Source organism: Myripristis murdjan, chromosome 19, assembly GCF_902150065.1.
Source record: "Myripristis murdjan chromosome 19, fMyrMur1.1, whole genome shotgun sequence".
In the NCBI taxonomy this organism is placed as follows: Eukaryota; Metazoa; Chordata; class Actinopteri; order Holocentriformes; family Holocentridae; genus Myripristis; species Myripristis murdjan.
Genome location: NC_043998.1, coordinates 5785712 through 5806015, shown reverse-complemented (window position 1 = coordinate 5806015; position 20304 = coordinate 5785712). Strand labels below are relative to the sequence as shown.

Below are 20304 nucleotides of genomic sequence, written 5' to 3'. Positions count from 1 at the left end.
ACACAAGGAAAACGACACAAGCACACACACACACACACCAACACACAGATCAACTGAAACCGAGCGCAACACTAACAAGCACAGGGATTAATCCAGTCTACAGACCAGAGCAGAGTCTTGGCAGGCTAAAGAGGCGCTATACAACAGCATACCATGTCAACCTGGTGTGTGGCCAACACCTTGAACCCAGAAACAGAAACCACTGTTCCCATTACTGCTTTTGAGAAGAAAGTATACCATTTTAACAAAAGTATCACACATTTAACGAAGGTACAAGCTTTGGAATTTTCATTTAAATTTCCAAAAAATGTCCCCCTGGCCACAAAATCTGAGTTTTGTGGTGTGAATTAATTAAACGGGAGATACCATTTACGTTGAAAGTTGCACATACTGTAGTAGTTGTAAGTAGTCACAGGTCACCTCTCACCAAATCACAAAACACTGTCAGAGTCAATATAAATATGAGCGGTGTAATGTGAGCAGTTATGTGCCAAACGGAGGATTCTGACCTTGATGTGTCTGTTCATGGCGGTGGACTGAGCGGCTCTGACCAGGCCCTCCAGCTCAGCACCACTGTAGTTCTTGGTCTCCACGGCCAGCTCCTTGATGTCCACATCACTGCCCAGCAGGTTGAACTGACGCATCTTGGCTGTGTGGATGTTGAGGATCTGAACACGGCCCTTCTCGTCCGGTAGACCTGAGAGAGGGGAGAGAGAAGCAGGATTTGAAACTTCCAAAAAATATTTTTTATTTGTTTTGTTTAAACTTGCCATTCATCCAGGTAACATCTGAATATGTAAGGTCTCCTGCTGGTCCTGGGATTTGAACTGGCAACTTTTTATGTTGAAGTCTGCTACTCTAATATTTAAGTGTATCTGTATATTTAATCTGGTATCCAGGCCACCCAGGCCTTTCACTGGTATGGATGTGCAACAGTATTTCCATTCCAGTCCACTTAGGGCTGGTGTGGCAAACCGCAGGCCTGAGGGCCATTACATTTCCTATAATGTGCATAAAGGAAGATTGAAAATCACCATCCAAACATTTGGATAAACTTTTAGTACTGTACTTATACAGTGGTCCAACAAATCACATTGCACATACTGTGTGCTGTCGGTTAGTTTCAATGAAGTTAAGGTCTGTTTATGTTTTTATATGTATTTCATATCCAGTTCTTTACTTTTTTGCTGCTGTAGCCTATGACCTACAAGCATTCTGATGAATGTCTTTATGGCCCTTGCTATCAAAAATGTTTCCCACCTCTGACTTAGAGAAACTACCTTTTCAAAGCAATACCTTTTAAATAAAATGCATTGGTTTAAACAGTGATGATTTTATAAAAACTGTTGCAATGGCCTTTCTAGGCCCATAGTGTCTAACCACCTCGGTGCTTCACTTACCAATCTCCATCTTCACCTCCAGTCTGCCCGGCCTCATCAGCGCCTCGTCGATCAGGTCAGGCCTGTTGGTCATTCCTGAGGGAGAGATGAATGGACAGATAGGGGGGAAGGAGGGAAAGAAAAGGAAAGCAATGAATGAGATAAGAAAGACATAGCACAGATGGTTGACCCTATCTTCTGCCACAAATTGAGAAGCTTTGTGTGTATGTGTGTAAGCCTGTGTGTATGTCTGTGTGTACCTATGACCAGGATGTTGTTGAGCTGCTCCACTCCGTCTATCTTGGACAGGAGCTGGTTAACCACTGTGTCATGGACTCCCGTGCTGCCGGCCATGCTGCCACGCTGCTTACAGATGGCATCAATCTCATCAAAGATGATGATGTGAAGGCCACTGTTGGCACCAAGCTGTAAAGCACAGAGGAGCGAAGAAATTAATGAATGATAGAATAAAATAAAAGATAAAATTGGAATATTTTGGAATAACAACAGAACAATAAGACATGGCATTGGTCAAAATTCGATATCATAGATGCTTCAGTTTTTAATTATGGACTTGTGAAGTCATGCAATCAGGCTGAAATAAATCATTTAAAAATGCAAATATGCATTGTGGAGTTTTCCTCAGGTGGTAGTGTTGCTGCTAGAATAGAAAGACGTACAGAGAGCTGAGGCATATTCAGTTTTTGTGCTATACATCAATGAAGAGACATCCATTCATTTTTAGAAACAGTCAAAGGCCTTATTTAGTTTTTTTCTCAAAGGCGCAAACCTTAAAAGATTGTCAAGATCTTTGGGAATGCAGATGAACGTGAGAGAGGAGAGGAGACGAGGAGAGGAGCAGAGTTATTCATTTGAATCTTTCCTCTTAGTTTTGACATGATAGTATTTGACATGTTTCGTTACCTTGCTGGCACATGATGCAAGGTAGAGAAAAAAGACGGGGAAGTGGTTGTCACTGAAACCTTGTACTGGTTCTCCCAACAGTGAACTTTTCATGAGATGAAATGATTTATATTTCTGACACATTCAGAATTCCAATACAATGCTAAAGCTCGGCCCCTCCCTAAGTCACAAAGTATTTCTGTCTCTTTCTGCGCGTTCCGGTCATTAAAACAGTGTCACCTATCATTTACAATAAAAGAGCAGTTTTGTTACAATGTGCTACTGCAAGAACAACTTTGGGATACATGTCACCACCATTACTATGGCCACCAAAAGTCATACTGTATCTCTGATAACAGAAATGGACCATATGGAGTACACCAAATATTCTGAAGCTCAAAGGTGTTTTCTTAACTTTTCTGTATTAATTCAAAAGCAAGATTTTCCCAAATTCTGTGTTCTACCCAAGACATGACCATAGCAAAACGACAAGACACTGCCAATGCTTTTCTTTCCTCTTGGCTTGAAAAACAGCATTCACCCTCACCAAGAGAGACAGATGGAAATAGTGAGAGAGCAGCAGGGTGGGGGGTTATCCCTCCATCTATGGCCCTGTCAGTCTTCAGACCTAGCATTTAAAGCAGGTGTGGGGCTGTTCTTATTATGCAGTGGCTAGTGTGTGTGTGTGTGTGTGTGTGTGTGTCTGTGTGTGTAGGAGGTCTAAGGGGAGGTCAAAGATAACCCAGCCCCTCATTAGGTAGTGAAGAGTGAGGCTTGACACTAGTGTCCCACCATCCAAACCAACCATCACTGCTGGATCTCAATGCACAACTGTCCCACTCTCTCTCTTTCCACACACACAGACACACAGACACACAGACACACACAGACACAGACAGACACAGACAGACACAGACAGACACAGACAGACAGACACACACACACACACACACACACACACACACACACACACACACACACACACACACACACACACCAGGACTTCACCAAAGTTATTGTAACTATGTCTGACTAAAGGGCAGATCTCTCCACTCCTGCAGAAATGAGCTTTTCTGTTTGGATAGATGAGATGCTTATCGGTGTTTCGTGGGGAGAATACTGACCCTCGTTGGGAAAAGGCTCTGAGCAAACTCGGTGTGACTTTTTATCTGATATGTACATAATTGCTAAAGTTCAGGTAATGAATCTAGAAGCTGCACCGCAAGGAAAACAGGTTAATTTATCAATATCATTGTTTGTGACCAGGTTTTGTTTTCCCTGCTGCGGTTGTTGGGAGTTTTCATTTTGCCTCAAATTTCGCCCTGTTTCAGGTCTGCAGCAATGAAACATCACCGTTTTTATTATATCATGACAAAAATAAGAGACGTGGTGCAATTTTCTGACTGCGCTGAGAAAATCAAGGCTAAATTAATACTGGTGTGTGTGTGCATGTGTCTCCTGCTCACCCTCTTCTGCTCGTCCTCTGCGTCTGCAAACAGTTTCCTGATGTTGGCCTCAGACTCTCCAACGTACTTGTTGAGGATCTCAGGGCCGTTGACAATCTTTGGCTCCCGGGCCTTGAGCATCTTGCCTATCTGTCGAGCCATCAGGGTCTTACCGCAGCCCGGGGGTCCGTACAGCAGGATTCCCTTCACATGCTTACAGCCTGGAGATGGATACAAACCAGGGAGAGAAGAACCAACTTAATAAGCAGGGGGTGTTCAACTTTTTAACATAAGCTCATATAAAGCCAGATTTTTAGCCTGGGACCCCGGCTCACTGAAACATACAATATAATGCACTTTCTGTTATGTAGAGACCGAATGAGAGAAAGATTCGTGAACTCTTTTGGGCCTTCAGTCTCATATTTTAAAAATGTTAACCAACTGTCACCATCCTTTTCAAGCATAGGATCTCCTCCCAGGACAAAATCTCGGCCAAGATTTGCCTTTTTCCCCCCTTTCACTGGTTTTAACAAGAATAAAATAAAAACATAAGGTCCACTGGCCGACTATACACTGTGTCAGCGTGTGTTTGACCCGCGAGGAGTGAACGATGGTGCATCATGTCGTGAAGTCAGGTAAGCTTTAAGAGTTTGCTGAACTGTAAAGATAAAATAAATATACAACATTTGCTTCTTTGAAACCAAATATGGTCACTTCATTAACAAACTGTTTCTTTCTGAGTCAATTCATTCTGGGCTGTTTCATATTATCCTTGAACAGTTTTTATGTCTTTTTTTCTGGATTTATGCCCTAAATGATATATGGAAATATCATTTTTGTACTTCCTGCTCTTGAGTTCTGAAACATATATGTATGATGTGATATCTGAAAAATGTTTGGGTCAGTGTGCTGACATCTGATTGGCTGAATGCCTCATTATATACTGATCCAATCCAGGTGTGTTGAGCCTTGTCTTTTGAGAACTGATGATGGTGTAATACCAAATCATCTTCTCATTTGTCAATACATCATCATTTTTGCATCAGTAAATCTTGTTTTTTGATTTTTTCCCCCTCCTTATATAACAGTGTGCGGGTTACTATGGTTTGGCTCCTGTTGACTCTTTGCAACTGATGTGACTATATTACATTTTGCAATACTTTTTTTAAGAGCACACACGTCTCTTCATATTTTTTTCATTTCAAACAATCAATAATTTGTTTTGCCTCAGGATGTGGTTGCTGAAGCATGCCTCCATATCAAAAAGATGAGGACCAAATGCCTATGTTACCATGGATTTGTTGTAAACAAACAAAATGACTAGGGTAAGTTCACATAATCAGTTAGCTCTGCTCTCTACATACACAGATAACCCGGCAGAATGGACAGTGTCCATTAGGCCTTATTACAGCAGCACTGACTTCCTTGTGGTACTCCTTTTGCATAAAGATCAAGTGTGGAGACTGACATACTATGAGCTCTCCAGTCCACCAAGTCTTTTCAGCGTTGGTCTTTAAATGGCTTGTTGCACCTGTTTAATGACATTTAGCCCAGACTAACTAAGAGGCCTCAGATAACCATCTAAGCTGCCATTTGGGCCTGCTGAAGGAAAAGTAGCCGGGATGACAGGTGGGGGCGCAGGGAAGGAGAGAAGGCTTCTAGCAGGGGAAAACGTCTGGTGCTGGGGTGAGGGGGGAGAGGACTGAAGCCTCTGTCTTGTCCCTGTCTGCTTCACCTTTCTTAGAGCAAAGGGGAGACAAGGTGAGAGTGAACGCTCACCACTCCATCCCCCAACCCCTTCGTACATACAGAACCTGTCTCACAAGCACTGTTGTGCACGCAGGCACACAACCACTCTGTCAGCACCTGTGCTCCCTGCTCCCCGTGCTTGCCAATTACAGCTTTACCTTTAGCAGGTTCCTCTATCACGCCTCACCATCTCATTACAGCAGCCAGCTGGCCGCAGCCAAAGGCCGACTCTCGCACACAGCCGCCCGGCTAAAGGTCAGCTCACGCGCTGCTGGACACTGCCACACTGAGCTCGTTGAGGATCAAGTGTGCGTGTGTGTGCGCGTGTTTCCTCAGAATTAAGTAATATGCATATGAGTACTTGCCAAGTTCAGCAGTCCTGAGCCAAGTGAAGTCAAACTTCATTTATAGAATATAGAATATATATTACAAAAATAATGAGCACCAGGGCAGAATGTATGGCCAAGTGCAATCAATGTAAGCAAATCAAAGGAGCTGCAATTTTTTGATAAAGGTAAAATGTGTGACAAAATACCATTATAGAAGATTTGTTGTGGTGCTACAGAGAGGCCTGGCCTACAAATTGTATTCCTTAGACAGAAGACAACAGATTTGTTTGGTACAGCCCCCTATAGGGTTTCTGTGAAAATGAAAATTACAATGCAAAAATCAGCATTCCTACTAAAATTGTAAATCATGTCGCAGTCACAGTCTCTGTCCAGATAACTGACGTAGGATTTCTTTTTTTACAGTATTGTTCAACCCCAATAAATACTTATTTTTCTGTTTTGAGGTAGACAAAGCGTCATGACCAGAAAATGACTTTTTACTGGTGTTCATGAGGGGGAAAAGCATATTTTAGGTTTAGGGGTTAAAGTAGGGATGAGGAATACTAACATATGAATGTGCATGTGTGTCGAAGGTGGGTGGGGGTTATGGGTATGAGTCACTAAGAGACCTGATATTTTTCTTTTTTTCTCTTTCCTCTAGAATGAGATGCTGTTCTTTGGCAAAGTGAATCAGCGTGGTAATCTCAGAGCTGTCAAACAGCTATTTATGAGTGTGCATAGGGATCATTCTGTCAGGAGATGCCGGTGTCTTGAGTCACCCGATGACGGCTGGAGAAGCACCCAACAAGGACACTGCCTCGCCTGTTTGTTGCTGATTGCAGGTTTCGCTGATAGACAATGATGCATTTCTCAAAGGGATTGCTCAAAGCTGTATGTCCAATAATATTGATTTAGGGATACAACGCAAGCTGAACTTAATTACTGAAAACAGTGATTAGTTTTGGCAGGCACTGCTAATCCCACCTAACACTAACTTATAAGCCAGTCTGTTCAACCTGATACGTGCTGAAACAGAAGTTCCCAAGTTCAGAGAAAGATACAACTATGCTGAACTTGAACCATGACAACCATGATCTTCAAAAAAAAAAAAAAAAAGTCAGTTCTGTTTTTTACTAATTGCAGCCTCTTGTGCCTGGGCCCATGTTGATGTTGACATTTAGTGAGCTGAGACGGGCTCGGTGTAAAATGCCTTTGTATCAAGTATCTAAATGATAAATCATCGTTAACCGAAAGGATGTGATGAAAGGTATAACCATAAATTGTAAGTTATAAAAGAAACATTAGTAGGAAGTGGGGGAAATAAATCAAGCATTTCTTCAAGTGAAACCATAGATGACAAATCAAATATGGAAATGACTGGCAGAGAGAAATTGACTGCAGTGTTGAGGGAGAATATCTTTGCCATCCATTTGGACAATCTTGTGAGATGATCCTCTAATTTGCAGAACGTAAGTGAACAAATAAGAGAAAACAGGAGTCACCCATTTGTTCCACGATATCCGGAGGGAAGACTCGGGAGGCGAAGGCCCTGCGGAAAATGTCGGAAAACTCTTTGTCCAGGCCGCCGATGCCCATCTTCTCAAAGTTCCAGTCTGGGCTAATGATGGACTGCCGAGACTCCCTGGTCTTTGCCTTCCCTAATGACACACAAACAAAATGTATTGGCAAAAATATGTCAGAGTATTTTGATATTGCTTAAGTGTCAATACTTGTCTGTAGTGCTGGTTTTTCATTCAGCTGAAAACCTGACTCCCAAAAAGTACCTTCTTCCAACTGTTATGTGAAACCTGGTGCTGTTCCTCTGTTTTTGTTTGTTTTTTCCAAATGTTAAACATTGAGGGTGTTCAAAAAAGCCAGCTTGAGTTCATTAAAATATAGATGAGATCAGATAAAGTACAGATCTCAAAATAATAGTTCTTAATTGTTCTCCTCTTTACATGAGATGTGTTTAGTATGTTAGGATTGTTTCTCTCTAAATTATGGAATGAAAGATTGCAATATTCATATAAATAGCACAGATCCTCTATTTTAAATCAATTTTTATCCTAAAAGATAGAGAAACAACATATCCAGTTGCCATCGCACAGTCAAAGTTTTATGTCATTCCCAGCAATATGTGAAGAAGCCAAGCAAAAATGTGTGCAGTCTGCCCCCTTGTGGCTAAAAAATGAAAAAACAGTCAGAGCTCCAGTAAACAGAGCAGCATGTTACTCACTGTGCCTGAGAAACACATTTTTCTTGCTTCCTTGAACCAATGAAAGACCTAACGTGCTTATAACTACTATCCTGTGGATTTAATGACTGTGAAGATGATTGCTCTGTCAGCTTTCGTGGACCCTTCAGTGGACTACAGTTAAATATATGAACCTGTAGATACAAGAAGACCTGACTACACTTGTGACAGTGATATAGCTAAAAACGACATCACAAATTTTAATATGAAACACTCCTGATGTTGTTCTTCATTGAAAAACAGTTGACTTCTGTTATAGCCATGTCTGTTGGTGATACTCACCAACCAGGGTTAGCGATGAGCTCTCAGCCTTCTCAAAAATCACCTGACTATTGCCCAGCAACAAGCCAATCTCAATCTAATGAAAGACAAACAAAAAGAATAGAGAATAAAGACCCAATTCAATTAACAGTTATATGTTTTCATGTACAAAGAACTTGCTAGTGAGATGACACAGTGTTGACAGAGTAATGATATATATGCAAGAAAGCAGGAGATCTAATTTGAGACAAAATATGGATTTCACACAATTAAAATACAAGTGGGTGGAGTGGGAGTGTAGACAATTAATGAGCACACTGTTTTATGTAAATAACCTAACAAAAGCTGGGGATTTTACAGCTCTGTTGTAGATAATGGATAGGAAATTGTATGCTAAGATGAAACTGTAGCAGAAGGAAAAAAAAAAAAGACAATGAAAGGAAACAAGAATTTATGGAGAGGTAACACCACAAGCATTTGTAACTAATTACTTGGGGGGAGGGTAAACACATTTTGTTCATTAAAATTAATGACTTCCATGCTATACACAGAGGCTTCTAATGGTTTGATGACAAGTGTGAACGTTGCTGGACAATGACAGATATTCTCCAGGTACCTTCTGTTTCTTGCCAGAGGTGTTCTCTCCCCTCAGGATGCCGGGGTCCATGGCCTCAATATCCTTTATCAGCAAGCCAAACAGCTTATCACAGAAACTGAACCCCAGCTAGGATGAAGCACAAGGGATAAAACAGAAGTTACAGGATGAGGACATGCAAGGATTATGTCATGCCATATAAATGATGCATGGTTGTACTAGTATACACTTAGAAAACACACGTTAAATCAATCGATCCATCAATCAATCAAAACCTGTCACAATACATACAATACATAACTGTCCCTAACTCTAAAACACTTCAAGCATCAAAAGGATATAATGTGGCTGATCTTAAAAGGGATGCTTTTGCTTTTAATGTGAAAATCTAGAAAACCACATACTTCCAATGATTCTGGACGACCTACCAATAAGGACGGACAGGAACAAATTTTTTAGTCAGGCCACTCAGACACTAAAACTTTGAGTTTGGGCAATGACAGTGCTGAATAGAAAACTGACCAGCCTTCATGCCCCTTTCCGCCCCAATCACCTGCTGGCCGAAACTGAAGGCCTGGTTGTTGAACTGCTGGAGAAACTCCCCGGCCATTTTGTCCGAGTCGTAGGGGTTACTGTCCACACTTTTCTTCTGCAGGAAGTCAATTTCCACTGTCATGGAACTTATACACTGTTTGGACTTGTCAAACTTGTAGTTGCTTACTAGAAGAAGAGACAAGGGATGAGAACATTTTTGGTTAAGACTACAGCACTTCTTCTAAACTTGGATCATTTCAGGACTTAGAGTCTGTTGTCTCAAATCCAGTTTCCCGAGATTAGTGATAACCTGAGGAAAACCATTTCAGCCTCTGTGTTTCAACATCTGAGTTCATATTGCACTTGCTGCTGTACATTACTCGAGAATATAACATCCATAAAAAAACACTACAACAAAGTGAAATTAAACTTATACAAGTCTTTATTCTATCAGTCGAAACTGATCTCTTTTCAAATTTTTATATATGTTCTATTGCTCCTCGCGTTACAAAATAACACCCATTACGGTGGTCTAACTACCAATATGTACGACATCTATGGTTTAATTATGTTCAGTTGTACACTAATTGAACACTATGTGAGAGCATTCTTACATCTGGAGTGGTTACCCAAAGAATAAATGCCTTGTTAGCAAGCTGTTATAATCACAACATGATGCCAGTGTATGTTGCTTGACAGACACTCAAAAAAAGATTTTAGGCACCACCATGATCACTTCAATGGAGGTCTAATTGACTTATCTAACAGCTGCAGACATGGTGTAGGCTTTTTGGAGGCAGAAGGATCAGCCACACACTTGGAAGGTGGAGGGTGAATGATTGATGTGAGTGCAGGTACACATCCACCATGCTAACCATTTGTATATCTTGCCACTTTGTGTTCAGACACAGCATCTGTTATGGAAATAAGGCATTTGCACCTCACTTCCAGGTTGTGCAGGCAATTGCATGGATGCAATTGCAGAAAACAGAAAAAATAAACAGAAAATATAAACCCACGGTTAGGTTTCTATTGTGGTTTTTGGGTCACGATTTTGGTTTCCGTTCGGTGTGTTTTGTACTTTAGGGAGAAAAAAAAAAACACTCCCACTTCTAATGTTGTCTGTATTTTCTGTAAAAATAACTTTTTTTATTCAGAGATTTGGGATAATAATATGAAATCAACAAAGCTGCTGAGAATGAGAGTTAAGGTGGATTTGTCAAATATTGTAAATGGTGTCACAGACACTGACATATAAAACAGTCAGTTACAAAAAATAAGAAATACTATAAAAACGTCTCACCGAGATGATGCAATGACAGCATCAACACTGTTTGATAGTTTAACTGTGATGTGGCCAAAAGATGTCAAAAAGAGGCAGGGAAGTAATCATCCCCTAAACAACCTGAACATTTTAAAGTTTGAATTCATAATGAAAAAGTAGATTGGGTCCAAAAAAACATGAATAATAAAAAATGGGAATAATGTGAGCGTGCCAGTGGCTTTCAGCTAGCCAACTAATAACTGCTAAAATGAAATGATAAAAAGAACCATCTTTCAACGTTTCACTCAGACTTAACAGGTGGTTTTCCACAACAGAAAGACCCTGTCAAGAATGATAAAGGTCTCATCGAGCCTGTTCGTTTTGATACCCAGTGGATCATATTTTCATTCCTCCTTTTCACTCCTGATAGGCAGGTAATGCCATAATGAGGCCCATGATTGTGGCCATTTGGCCAAAGGGGACTGCTCTGTGTGTTATATCAAAGACAAGGCTTTCTCTTCCTCTGGCAGCTGGCCAGCCTTTGAGACAGATGTGCAGTGTCACCACCCTCTGACGGTATTATACGGTCTCTGCCTGTGCTGGATAAATCATGTCTCCTCCGCCCCCGCGACATCTAAATAATGGCTAAACCCCTCACCTTCTTGGATCATTAATAATGTGCAGGATATGGGCTTGTGAAGTCAACATTTCAGAGATTGCAGGACTCCATTTAATTGGTGTTTTTTTGGCCAAGAGAAACCCTGTGGCCTTTAAAGTCAGCCATGTTTCAGCTGCATGTCTGGAGGTTGAGTCTGATGTCGAAGCTTTTGTGTTGTTATTGCAGTCAGGCACCTGGGGCTTAGCAAGCGATCTGGTCCCCACTGATAGGGAAGAAGCGCTAACAAGCACTGATGATCAATAGAAATGACAATCAACAGCAGGCAGCATGGAGGGCTGAAAGGCTTTCTGAGTCTGTTCCAGCAGATACACATGCACCATCTGGATATGCACAAATAACCTGCTACCAACACCATCCTGTGTCTGAAATTAACTGTAAAATTTGCCTCCCGAGAATGATTTTTATTGGCCAAATTGTGAATTCTACATGTTTCATATAAGTATGGCACCCTCCTTGTTTTCAATTTCAATGTAGTTTTGTATATACTGAGATAATGCATCAACCTACTGACTTAGATTATGTTTATAATTCATCATGAATTGCAACACAGCTAAATTTACAAGAAAGCATTTTAAAGCATCATGTTATCATCCTAAAATTTTACAAGACAGTGTGGCAGATGACCCTCACTAATTTATCTGCCAAAAACACATCTTCAGTGCCATTTAGCACTCAGCAGGTGCTAATATCTAACCTTTTTTTTTTTTTTTATCTCTTGTTGTATTACATAGTCATGAACTCATACCATTTTGCAGCCTGTGGACAGCAGAGACAACCAAATATGTGTTAGATGGTACTCTACAAATGGAGGACAAATGTATCTGTGCCTTGCATATATGTCACTGTTTTTTTCCCATTTTGCTTGCTTCTCCTTGTGGATCTATACTACATGCTACAGTGCGGTTCACAAGCTACTCTATAGGCATCGTTTACTGCCATTTATCCAGCCTGCCACTGAAAACCTGCCTTAATGGATGCATAATCGCATAACATAATCAGTCTTACCTTCCACATCTTGACCAATGGACAGGCCTGCCCATTTTCTCTGAAAATAGAAAAAAAAAAAAAAAAAACAGGTGGATGGATTCAGTTCCACAGGTCATTATTTCCTTTGTATCAATTAACAGCAATGGAACAAAGGCAAAGACTAGAGAGGGATAACAAGGTTACTAAGTGTGCCATCTGGTGACCCAGCACCAAGGTGATGACAGATCTCCCAGAAAAAGAACAGAGCTTTTAGACACAGGACAGCCACGTGACCAATTAACATCACTAGGTGTTTCTAAAGGAGACAACAGTGTAACGTTCCTCTCTTACTTGGTCTTATTTCACAACAACTGTAACACTGTTATAACTCAAACCCATATTTCACCATCTTTTATGTTCAATTTATTGCTTTCATACACTGATGGTGCATGTGAGATTGTAGCCATCGGTGGCTGCCATGTCAAATAAAAATCAATCAGTCGTTGTGAGGTATAAATTAGACTCCTGTAGTAGTAAAATAAGACCGCTGTGAGGAGGTTACAGTAGTACCTGTGTGCCGTTGCGGCTGCCAAGTTTATAGACGAAGGAAGAGCAGGCAGAGACAGGCAAGGTGAAAAAAGGAAAAAAGCAGTAACAGACAGATTGAGACATACAGAGAGAGAAAGGTGCATGCAAAGAGCCCACAGAAAACAAGGCAGAACAGCTAAGAACTCAGCTTCGAGAACACCAGTTCAGATACAATTACAAAGGTTAAAAACAGACACTGCAGACGAACTGTATATTCAGCAACTAGCTGCCTTCAACACAATGAAGTGTTCACAGGTGCTGCACAAATGAGAACTGCGAGTGTCACCTTGTAACTAAATATATCAACTTGAAAGACTAATGAGATGTAGTGACATTTGAATTTAGATGGACCAAACAATTCACATTATAGAATAACAGTTATGTGACATGGCATTACATTTTCATTAATTATGTCTTCACAAATATTCTCGATGATGTCTGGAGAGAACGAAAACAGTTTACTGAAATTGAACTGCAACCAACAGGTTTATTATTTATTGTTAGAAACATGTAGCAAGGGACACTTTGCTCTCCTGAAGCAAGTTGGGAAGGTTACCTGTGGCAGGCTGAAGGCGATGTTCCCTAAGACAACATCGGGGTGGGTCTTCAATGTGAAAATATACTTGTGGGTTAAATTGCGCACAGTCACATGTCTGCATAAAGATGAATAACAAAGACAAAGGAAAAGATGATGCCTACTGTATATGTCTATGCACCAATTGTGTAATGACAATTGCTGTTGTTACTCAATCACTTCCCTCCTCAAGACTTTGGCAGTCAGTCACATTTTTCTTTCCAGCCTTAAACCCATTTTTGTAAATTTTTCAACTAGTGCTGCCCCTAAATTTCCTCTAGAGCTGTTCCAGCTCTTTAGGCTATAATAATGCTAATATCTACAACCTGATAAGCACCTTCCCCGACCCTCTATTTGCTTTCCTTTGCAGTCATAACCCAGTAGGACTTTGAGATAATGTCAACACTATTGACAGCTCAGAGCAGAGAGCACATCTCGTCTCAGTGTGTCCTCTGTGAGCCAACCAGCCGTGAAATGACACTGCTGGAGCTACCTGCAGCTTAATCTGCCACTATCTCAAACCATCATAAAAACACACATATACCTGCATGAACATTTCTGCGCGCGCACACACACACACACACACACACACACACACACACACACACAACAGATAATGGCGACAGAAAACAGCATTCTGATGGTAACTTGCTTCTGTAATCAGACATAATTTTGGTTGAAACAGGATATTGGGGTGATGCATAACATAAGGAGGGACTGTTTAAAAGTGGACCAAATCTCAAAGAGAGAGAGGCAATGAAGCCCACTGTATTCAGTATAGTTGCTGTAGCAATCGACCGTGAAATGCTTTGCACCTAATCTTGAGCTGTCATCAAGGACTCTTCAAAATCAATCTGTAGCACTTTTTCACAGCAGCCATTCTGACATGAAATAGTAGGGTAAGGCCATTAATTAAGGTTCTGTTCAATTTAGGTACAACAGAGCCATTCCGATGAGCCAGCATGCACAACACCAGGGTCCTAGCTCTGTTACACCTAAATGACACTGAACATTTATTAATGTCATTAGTAACACCTGTGTTCATTCTACTATTTCATGTCAAAATGGCAGCTGTGAAAAAAAGTCTACTGCACTTGTTGGGTAGCAACAGGGTTTTATGGTATTAACAACCAAAAATGTACCACCATATCATATTTATTTCACTTTGTTGGTGAAGTTGCAGGTTTGATATGGGAACAAAAAACCTGCAATGGCATTTTTGGCTGGAGTTTTTATGTATGTGTTGGGGCTTTTATCAAACAAATATGTTTTCTTGCATCTTGAGAATACGATTTGTGGGTCAGAGCATCCCTCTGGCACCACAACACTTCTTTTATGATGGCATATTGTCACACATTTTACTTTTATCAAAAAAAAAAAAAAAAAAAACAGCGTTTGACCATACTGTGATTCTGATAATATTTTGTTTAATTGTTCAGCCCTTATACAAGTCGATTTAAACTCTGTGTTCATTGCCATTACACAAAGAAGCCCCTTAACCTGCCTTTGAGTCTAATGTTATGTGTGTGAATCTGGCTCATAGCGTTAGTTTGTAGTCATGTTTAGGCCAATGCAGTACAGAAATAAGACAGCCATGATAAGGGGCTCAAATACGACCAAAGCCATTCATATCAAAGTGATAAATAGATAATGTATTCATGGTAATGTAAGGAGCTTTGAATAAAAACATCCATCAAATCAGAAAGCCCACTGATCTGCGTGGGTCTGACTCTGATAAGACAGATGATACAAAACATTCATCCAGGTAGATAGTGTGGAGCATAGTAACACGTGTCAGCAGCAAACAGTCAAAGTAAATCCCACTCACTGTTCAAACTGTTGCTCCTTGTCACTGATGACGGCACAGTTGGTCAACGACAGGTTGTCTGTTGGGCATCGTGCCACTTGCATAGTCTGGAAACCACAGAGAGAGAGGAAAAAACAGACAATGATTCAGTCATGGTGGTGATTCTTATAGGCAATATTAAATTTAGGAAGGCAATAAGGCAATACACCACACCAGCAAAACTCTTTCCCATGCCTATCAGAAAACATAGGCCTATAGCACTAACACGCTGGTAAGTAGAAGCACGTTTTCACTGACGAAGCCCTCAATTCAACCTCACTTTAAGAATCAATATGTGTTTGACAAATTAAGAGCTTTTTCCGGCACCTAGGCCACAGAAAAGTTCACTGACAGTGGGCCTTTGTGGCTTCCCACAACTCTGGCTAATTTGTTTGGACATTTAAGTCTTTCCAGCAATAAAAATTTACCTTAAACCAATCCCTGTGGTATGGTGGTGGCGGTGGGGCATCTTGATGAGGCTGAAGGAATTGGAGGCATTAATTAACTGTGCCTGTGTTGTCACTTTAAATTAAACCAAGCTTGTGATGCAGCGAACTCAGGGATAGAGCTGTTAAGCTAATGTGAACGTGATAGATGCGGTTGTCAGCTTTAATTTTGGCTGCTAAAATTCATGTAAGAAAGTGTGCTAAAAGTGGTGCTTGGAATAACTTCACACACACACACACACACACACACACACACACACACACACACACACACACACACACACACACACACACACACACACACACACACACACACACACACACACACACACACATACACACACACTCACACGCACACTCACATGCACGCACACAATTTATAAACTTTGCTTAAGCCTTGAAAATTATTTCTCTGCAACTTACAAACAACACCATGATTCAGTTTACAGAAAAAGGGGAAAAATGGAAGAGTTCCCATCATAGTTCATGACTCAGGAATATTTCCACTGATGTAGTGAACGTCACAATTTGGGCCACAAGACAATTTTTCACAATGTTTGCGGTGCCTGTAGATTTCCAAACAGTAGTACGGCTATCGAGAGAAGCAGATGCTGAGGGACAACACTCGGGAGATTTTACCACTTTCAACAAACACAGAGGCCACTACATACAAGTTGCTATGGTGATCTGACCTCTCTCCACAGTGCTGAAGCTTCTATATAGGCGGTTCAATAGACCTTTGGTACCACTAGATTACAAGCTCCTTCAGTGAATCTTATTCTCAGACAAGGACTGATGGTGTAGGCTACAGGAAAGTGGTCTACTTCCTTCATAGCCCTGACCAACTCTGAAACATCCTAAGAATCCTCATTATTGTTTTTTTTTGTAAATAATTATTTACAAGAAATTACTTAAAATTAAATGTATGCTTTAAGGTAACATCAGCAATCACTATGTTTAACCTGTGCTCATTAATCTAAGATTTTTTAATCAGCACTGTCAAAGAAGATGGTCATTTTCCTCATAAATCCCTTGAAAGGAGGATGAAAGTTTATAAGAGTCATGGTGGTATTGCAGACCTGCTGGTTCACCTTCCAGTATAATGGATAACAGTGGTTCCCCACAAGGTGCATAAGCAGCAACTGAGGGGAAACGGTGGTCCATTACAGTTGCAAAGAACACTGTTGTTGGTCCATGGAGACATCATTATGGGCTGTGGACACTCGACTTATTGAATTTCTCAATATTTAATGTATTGCTTCGCTTGGCCTTGCTGACTTGTGAAAATGATTCCTCAGTGTTTTAGGCTGGCAAAACTGTATAAAAAATATAAAAAGGTTTAGTAAGATCCTGTGTTGTAACCTCACTCGTACTTGGAGGAAAGATGTTCCATTTCTCTGCTCAGTTGAAATGCATTTTCCCAGCCTCACTTTGGGCCCATAAGGACTGACCCTGCTGTACAGACACTGAGAGAAATTTCAATTCACTGAATAAACTACAGCAAGCCTAACCTCAAGCCACTTAGTGGGATGGCAAATCCTCATGGGACTGCTGCATTACTAATTACTGACAATTATGGCTATTAGCTAATGGCTGAATATGTATCACAATCCCAATTCATCAATCACAATCCACTGCAATAAAAATATAAAAATAAAGACACAGCTGAGCCTAGGCTACAATGGAGGCCAAAAACAGCTTTTACTCTGAATCTATATGGCTTATCTCCATGAATAAGTTATACTGGGCTTGCAGAGGTGCCTCCCATCTATGTTTCTGAATATTGACTGCACGACCACTGGCTGGCTAATGGCTGCAGGCGGGAAAACTCTATAGTATGCAGTTTGGTTTTAGCAAATATGAATCTACCAGGGTAAACGCACTCAAGTCATCATGACTGCAGCAATAATTATAAGTCTGGCTGGATTCAGGGGTAAATTTACTCTTGTGTAGCTTAAAGATAAACGTAATAAATAGGCCTAGTGTTGGAATCATGTAATAATACATAATTATGGACTCAAAGGATGGGTCTACATATATTTTTAGAAAACTAACTAGCCCAAACAGTGACAACACTTGGAAGAAAGAAAAATCACACAAGAGATCTCTCGCTGCAGCAGAACAAGGCAGATGGTCTGCTCTGGGGCCTGAGTGGCTCATCTTTTCAGCAAATTAAGAAAAGCCCCTGTCTAATTAATCCTTTCTAAGAAAAGGCCACACAAAATCAATCTTCATTTGTTCTCATTTCAATAAGCTAATTAAGCCGCAACAAACCAAGAGAGAATCACTTGCTGGCCTATATCTCCTAAACATGAAAGTTAACCTATTTCAAGCATTCTTGCATTTAGGCTAGCCGGGATTCCCAGATGCCACAATTATTTCAGCTTGGTGCCTTCCAGAAACAACTTGGACTGCTGGCCTGGCAGGGACAGATCTCCAGAGGGATCTTTTTTAGAGCCAGTGGGGATACGCAATGTCTGCAGAGTGAAATGGGATTAGGAAATAGGAAAAAAAAATCAGTGAGCAATAGAGGACACAAATTTAAACTGAAAAGTTTTGTGTAAAACTTGCAGGCAACACTTGTCTACATTGCTTTAAAATGTTTCCCAGGAATCCTAATTTATTTGACAGGGAAGATACATGTAGGTACTGTCACATTTAAATAAAATGCAACCGATGCAATGTGCATAGGACTTCTGGACATTGGTAATTCACAGACCTTGTCCATGATTGGACTATTGAGACATAAAACGGCTACTTCCAAGTCTGTGGACCTTAAACTGGAAAAGAGGACTGACCGAATGTTGCTTTGCATTTTGTTGGTTTGCAGTGTCCACTGCTCCCCTCGTAGTGGCACTTAAAAATCATTCTTATTGATGAATTAGTTTTATAAATGAGAGATTTATAAAAAAAAATTCTCAAAGACTAATAAATTTTACTCTTCCCGAATACTATTTATTGGCTATTTTACTAGCTTCTGATCCAACATTTACAAAGATTGTTTATATAATGACACTATAGGTGTCACTGCTGTTTGGGTTGCCTGGTCCCAGACAGCTGCACAATAAGAAAGATGCAACAGAATCAAGGCATACATGTAGTTGGGTAGCCTTTATGTGTGAACACAGTCTGATAAATCAAAAACAACCAGTCTTGGATGCCTTCCTAATATGTGCATGAAATTTTAACTGGAAGTCCAAAACAACACCTAAACATTTGAACAAATTTACTTTCCCTATTGTCTTTTGATCAGTTGTTAGGTAAAAACCATTTCATCTTATTGAAACGCACACTGAAACAGTTTTATGTGGCAGAGATTGTGTAAATGGCATTCCTCGCATTCTGGTGCATTGTAATCAGCTCAAATGTATAGCTTGAATGAGAAAGGTCTCTCTGCTCTACTCATTGTGACCACAATGCTCTGCAGCATGGCATGATGCTCAGAAAAGCCTGGATTTGCTTTGAGTCAGTGAATGTATGCTGGATCACTTTGAAAACATCATTCATAATTGTGTACATTATGTACAGCTGCAGGGCGGAAAAGGGAGAGTACACTGAAAACACACCAACTTTGTTTACATTGCCATGGTCAATATTGAGCACCGCAGCTACGCTAAAATCATCACTGATACAAGACTAAATGGTGTATTCAGCATCTGTTCAGGTTGTTAGCCTGCTCACCTGCTTCCTTTTAACCTGATCCATTTAGCATTGCACTTCCCTAATTCCAGCTTTCACTGTCATCTTTGTTGTAGCTTTAGCTCCTAGCAAGACAAAAACACAACCGACAGCCCAACCTAGAGACGTTTTGGCTGGCCAAGTGCAGCAGTACATACACTCATTTACAACTGGACTCATTTACAACTGTTTGCTGACTTTACTAAAAAGTGTGAGTAGTCATAAGATACTCCATCCGTCTTCCGGGCTGAGTTTTTGAATGACGTCCGGCTCTGCCACACAGGCTAGTGTTGTGCTGGCTCACGCTACGGTGTGAAAAACCCTCCAGTCCTTCAAGTAAGGCCTGCACGTTACGTTTTCTGCTCAGTTTTTGTCCCACTCGTGTGTTTGAATTGTGATACGTGTTTGAAATAAACTCACCCGGCCGGCCATCTTTGTATTCTCCCCCTTTAACGTTCAAGTGCAATTCAGCATAAACGCTGTGCTGACAGAACAACCGCACACTCAACACTGACGTGCCCTCCTCTCCTGACGTCATCACGCATCACGCGTAAATCTGTGACGTGGAGCGATTCCTATTTTATTTCATGGTACTGCTCATTGTAGTGTAAGTGTTTTATATTATATAGTTATAGAATGCCCCATCCACCGCAATATAAATATCTTCAATACAATATAAATACGTTCAATATAAATAGGTTAGCATTCCTAACTCTAAGTCTATATACACTGATTCCTAGAGAGCACTATGCTTCATCTGCAATTCCAATTCTAATACATGAAAATTAAGCAGTACACCTCTAACGACAAAAAG

At 40.6% G+C, this 20304-nt stretch overlaps 1 protein-coding gene across 1 annotated transcript in view; it reads right to left on the bottom strand.

Annotated features, from left to right (window-relative positions):
- Window positions 1-20034, bottom strand: part of LOC115377863 (vesicle-fusing ATPase-like) — a 34733-nt gene extending 14699 nt beyond the window's left edge. The window contains exons 1-12 of the mRNA XM_030077923.1: window positions 19911-20034; window positions 15349-15434; window positions 13503-13599; window positions 12398-12437; window positions 9469-9635; window positions 8937-9044; window positions 8342-8417; window positions 7308-7463; window positions 3749-3948; window positions 1640-1805; window positions 1401-1475; window positions 510-697 (exon numbers count right to left, since the gene is read on the bottom strand). Of these exons, the coding sequence (XP_029933783.1) occupies window positions 510-697; window positions 1401-1475; window positions 1640-1805; window positions 3749-3948; window positions 7308-7463; window positions 8342-8417; window positions 8937-9044; window positions 9469-9635; window positions 12398-12437; window positions 13503-13599; window positions 15349-15434; window positions 19911-19922 (1371 nt within the window). The 5' untranslated portion in view covers window positions 19923-20034. The remainder of the gene's footprint in view (window positions 1-509; window positions 698-1400; window positions 1476-1639; window positions 1806-3748; window positions 3949-7307; window positions 7464-8341; window positions 8418-8936; window positions 9045-9468; window positions 9636-12397; window positions 12438-13502; window positions 13600-15348; window positions 15435-19910) is intronic.
- Window positions 20035-20304: the final 270 nt, after the last annotated feature.